General features: G+C 39.9%; 1 protein-coding gene across 1 annotated transcript; it reads right to left on the bottom strand.

Moving 5' to 3' along the window:
• Positions 1-202: 202 nt before the first annotated feature.
• On the bottom strand, positions 203-1789 carry LOC133806743 (uncharacterized). The gene has a single exon (XM_062244832.1). It carries the CDS (start codon positions 1787-1789, stop codon positions 203-205), a length of 1587 nt encoding a protein of 528 aa, XP_062100816.1.
• Between the last annotated feature and the right edge of the window lie 1164 nt (positions 1790-2953).

Below are 2953 nucleotides of genomic sequence, written 5' to 3'. Positions count from 1 at the left end.
GCCACTTATCTGGGCTAGGCATTGGTTCGATTGGTGTCGCATAAGTTGCTTCATATGCTTGCCTCTTGTAGTAGTCATCTATGAATCTCACTGGATCTAGGTTTGAAAACCAGATAGCAGCTAAAGCATGCCCACACGGTATGCCAGACAATTGGAATAGCCTACATGTGCATGTTTTCGTTTCCAAGTTCACAACAAATGACTAAGCATTGATGCTTTGCAATAAATTTACCTGGAACTTACCACCTCCAGGAAGCATAGGGAAACAATGCTTAGCAATATTCTTGCTTTTCTCAATGATGTCCATAATTCTTTTGGAAACAGGATGCACCCACTTAGAGACACTCATTCTTCTATTGCAGAACAAACTCATCATCCAATGCCTAATATTTTCTAGCAGAGTGATAATAGATTTATCTCTGGCATCAAGAATGGCATTGTTGAAACTTTCACAGTGGTTATTAATAAGAATGTCACATTTCACATGCTCCCTGAAATGAGACTTGGTCCATTCTTCTGGGTCTTTTTTCATCAACCATTCATACGCCTTGAAATTCTCTTGCTTAATTTCATTCATCCTATTTTTCCATTCCACTTTAGTTGTTGCCCTTGCAGCAGCCCACATCATTTGCTTAAGTAAGAGTCTAGGGAATTGCTTCTTGAAATTGGCATGCATATGTCTCACACAGAATCTCACTTCCGAACCTTGAAATACAGTACTAAATGCATTTTCTAAGCCCTTTTGCCTATCTGAAATCATTGTTATTCTCTCTGGTTCATCAATCTTCAAATCCTCCTTCAATAAATTTAAAAACCATGTCCAGCTGCCTGTGTACTCCTTCTCCACTACAGCATAAGCCACTGGAAACATGGCATTTGCTGCATCAATGCCAATTGCAGCTAATAACATTCCTTTGCAATATCCTTTTAAAAAACAACCATCCAAGCAGATAAGGGGCCTACAACCATTGAGGAATCCATCTTTACAAGCTTTAAGACATATATACACCCTTTCAAATAACCTCTTTCCATCCTGCATTCTGGTTTTCAATATTGATGTGCTCCCAGGATTTGTCTCTAACAGTTGCTTGCAATAATCTTCCAGTATGGCATATTGTTCCCTTATAGTCCCTTTTAACATCACTTTTGCACAATTCTTTGCTCTGTAGAAAGTTGACCTTGTTGTTCTTGAAAACTGAGTACGTGTTGTTAGCTGCATGAAACCTGTGTAAGTTAAGTTTGGGTTTATTCTGAACTGTTCAAGATAATGCTTTGCAAGCCAATTGGAGGTTGCATGTTTGTTGTTGAAAACCAATCCACACGTGTGCCTATCCACCAATGTATTTACCCTGAATGAGCGCTTGTCTGACAGTTGGACTCTTGCATAAATGACCCAATTGCAGCCTTCACTCTTGCATTTTGCCCTTACCCTCCTTTGGTCATTGGCCAGCCAAACATACTCCCTGTTAATCTTAATAAAATGCTCCTTCAATGCAGTTCTAAATTGGTCCACGATAGCAAAAAACATGCCTAATTTAAATATGAAGTTATCCATGTTTGTTGCATGATTGAATTGGTTGTTGGATCTTTTTCTCCTCCTGGCATTACCATCCTCATCTGAACTAGACAAACTTTGTAGGTCTTCCTCACTAACATAAGCACCTTCATCATCATTTGGATCAGCTTGGCTACAACCGTCTGTAACTGAATGCCACCATGTTGCAGGATTAGCATTAGCAAACATCTCTTCAGCCTCACCCTCATTCTGCATGTACTCCTCCTCCTCCATAACAAATTCAGACTCTTCATTACCTTCACCTTCATTTTGCCCATTCTCATTAACAGCAGCTTCATCATGCTGACTCTCTAGACCCCTTTCACAACATCATCTTCACTCTGAATATTCTCACTAACATCAGCTTCATCATGTTGACTTGGGCCAAAATCATTATACCCATACTCATATTCAACCTCTTCTCCAACTTGGGCCTCTTCTGCAGCACAATTGAGTTTTGGATTGACAACCACATCGACAAATACATCTGCATCATCAGGCAAGTCTTCAATGACACAACTAGATTGTGTCCATTCCTCTGGCATATTGACAACAAGAAAAGGGTCCTCATCTTCAGAGTTCACAGAGTCAATGTCTACAACTTCAGGACCATCCTCATATCTAATTTCATTGTGATCAAACCAAGGATCTTCATCATCTGATAATGGGTTGACCACTACATCTGCTGGATAGTTGTATCATCAGGCAACTCTTCTATAGTGCACACCGTCTTCTTAGAAAGTTCTGGGATATAAGGAATTGCATCTTTCTCCTTACTCCATTCCAACTCCAAAGTTCTTTCTGGTTGGACCACAAAAATATCCACTTGTCTATACTTTCTCCTCATCATATCTTCAACCATTTCAATAACTTGTTTATCACCAATTACCATTTCAGCAAAATTCAAATGCTTCTCCTTAGGCTTCCACAAAAAACCCACAGGCAATTTATACCCTAAGCATTGCACCATCCAATCCAACTCATATCTACTGAAGTAATCAGTGTGATTCCAGTCAAAAAAAGAAATTTTACCTCCATGATACCTTTTGTTGCCAAATGGAGTGAAGAAATTTCCTCCATGGTGCATTGCCACAGTAAAATGGCCCCCACACAGATCTAGCATATCAGATAATAAAAAAATACAAAGAAAGTTAGTGGGAAAATGGACAAACTCATGTGATATACGACAAAACACATTACCCAAACAAAACAAAGAATATCCCACAAAAGTACATGCACAACACAGTCAGGGGCTCACCATATCCAGGGGGTTCTTCGTCCTCAGTCCGAAGCATGGGCATTTTGTTCTAGTTCCTCCTCCTGCTTCGTCATCGTCCTCAATCCGAAATGGTAAAAAGCAGGGGGTTCTTCGTCCTCAGTCTTCGTCGTCCTCCTCAA

Source organism: Humulus lupulus, chromosome X, assembly GCF_963169125.1.
Source record: "Humulus lupulus chromosome X, drHumLupu1.1, whole genome shotgun sequence".
Classification (NCBI taxonomy): Eukaryota; Viridiplantae; Streptophyta; class Magnoliopsida; order Rosales; family Cannabaceae; genus Humulus; species Humulus lupulus.
This window is presented reverse-complemented; position numbering and strand designations above follow the sequence as displayed.

Bases quoted from the DNA above. Each gene is read 5' to 3' on its own strand.
- LOC133806743 (XM_062244832.1), bottom strand. From the start codon at position 1,789: ATGGAGGAGGAGGAGTACATGCAGAATGAGGGTGAGGCTGAAGAGATG.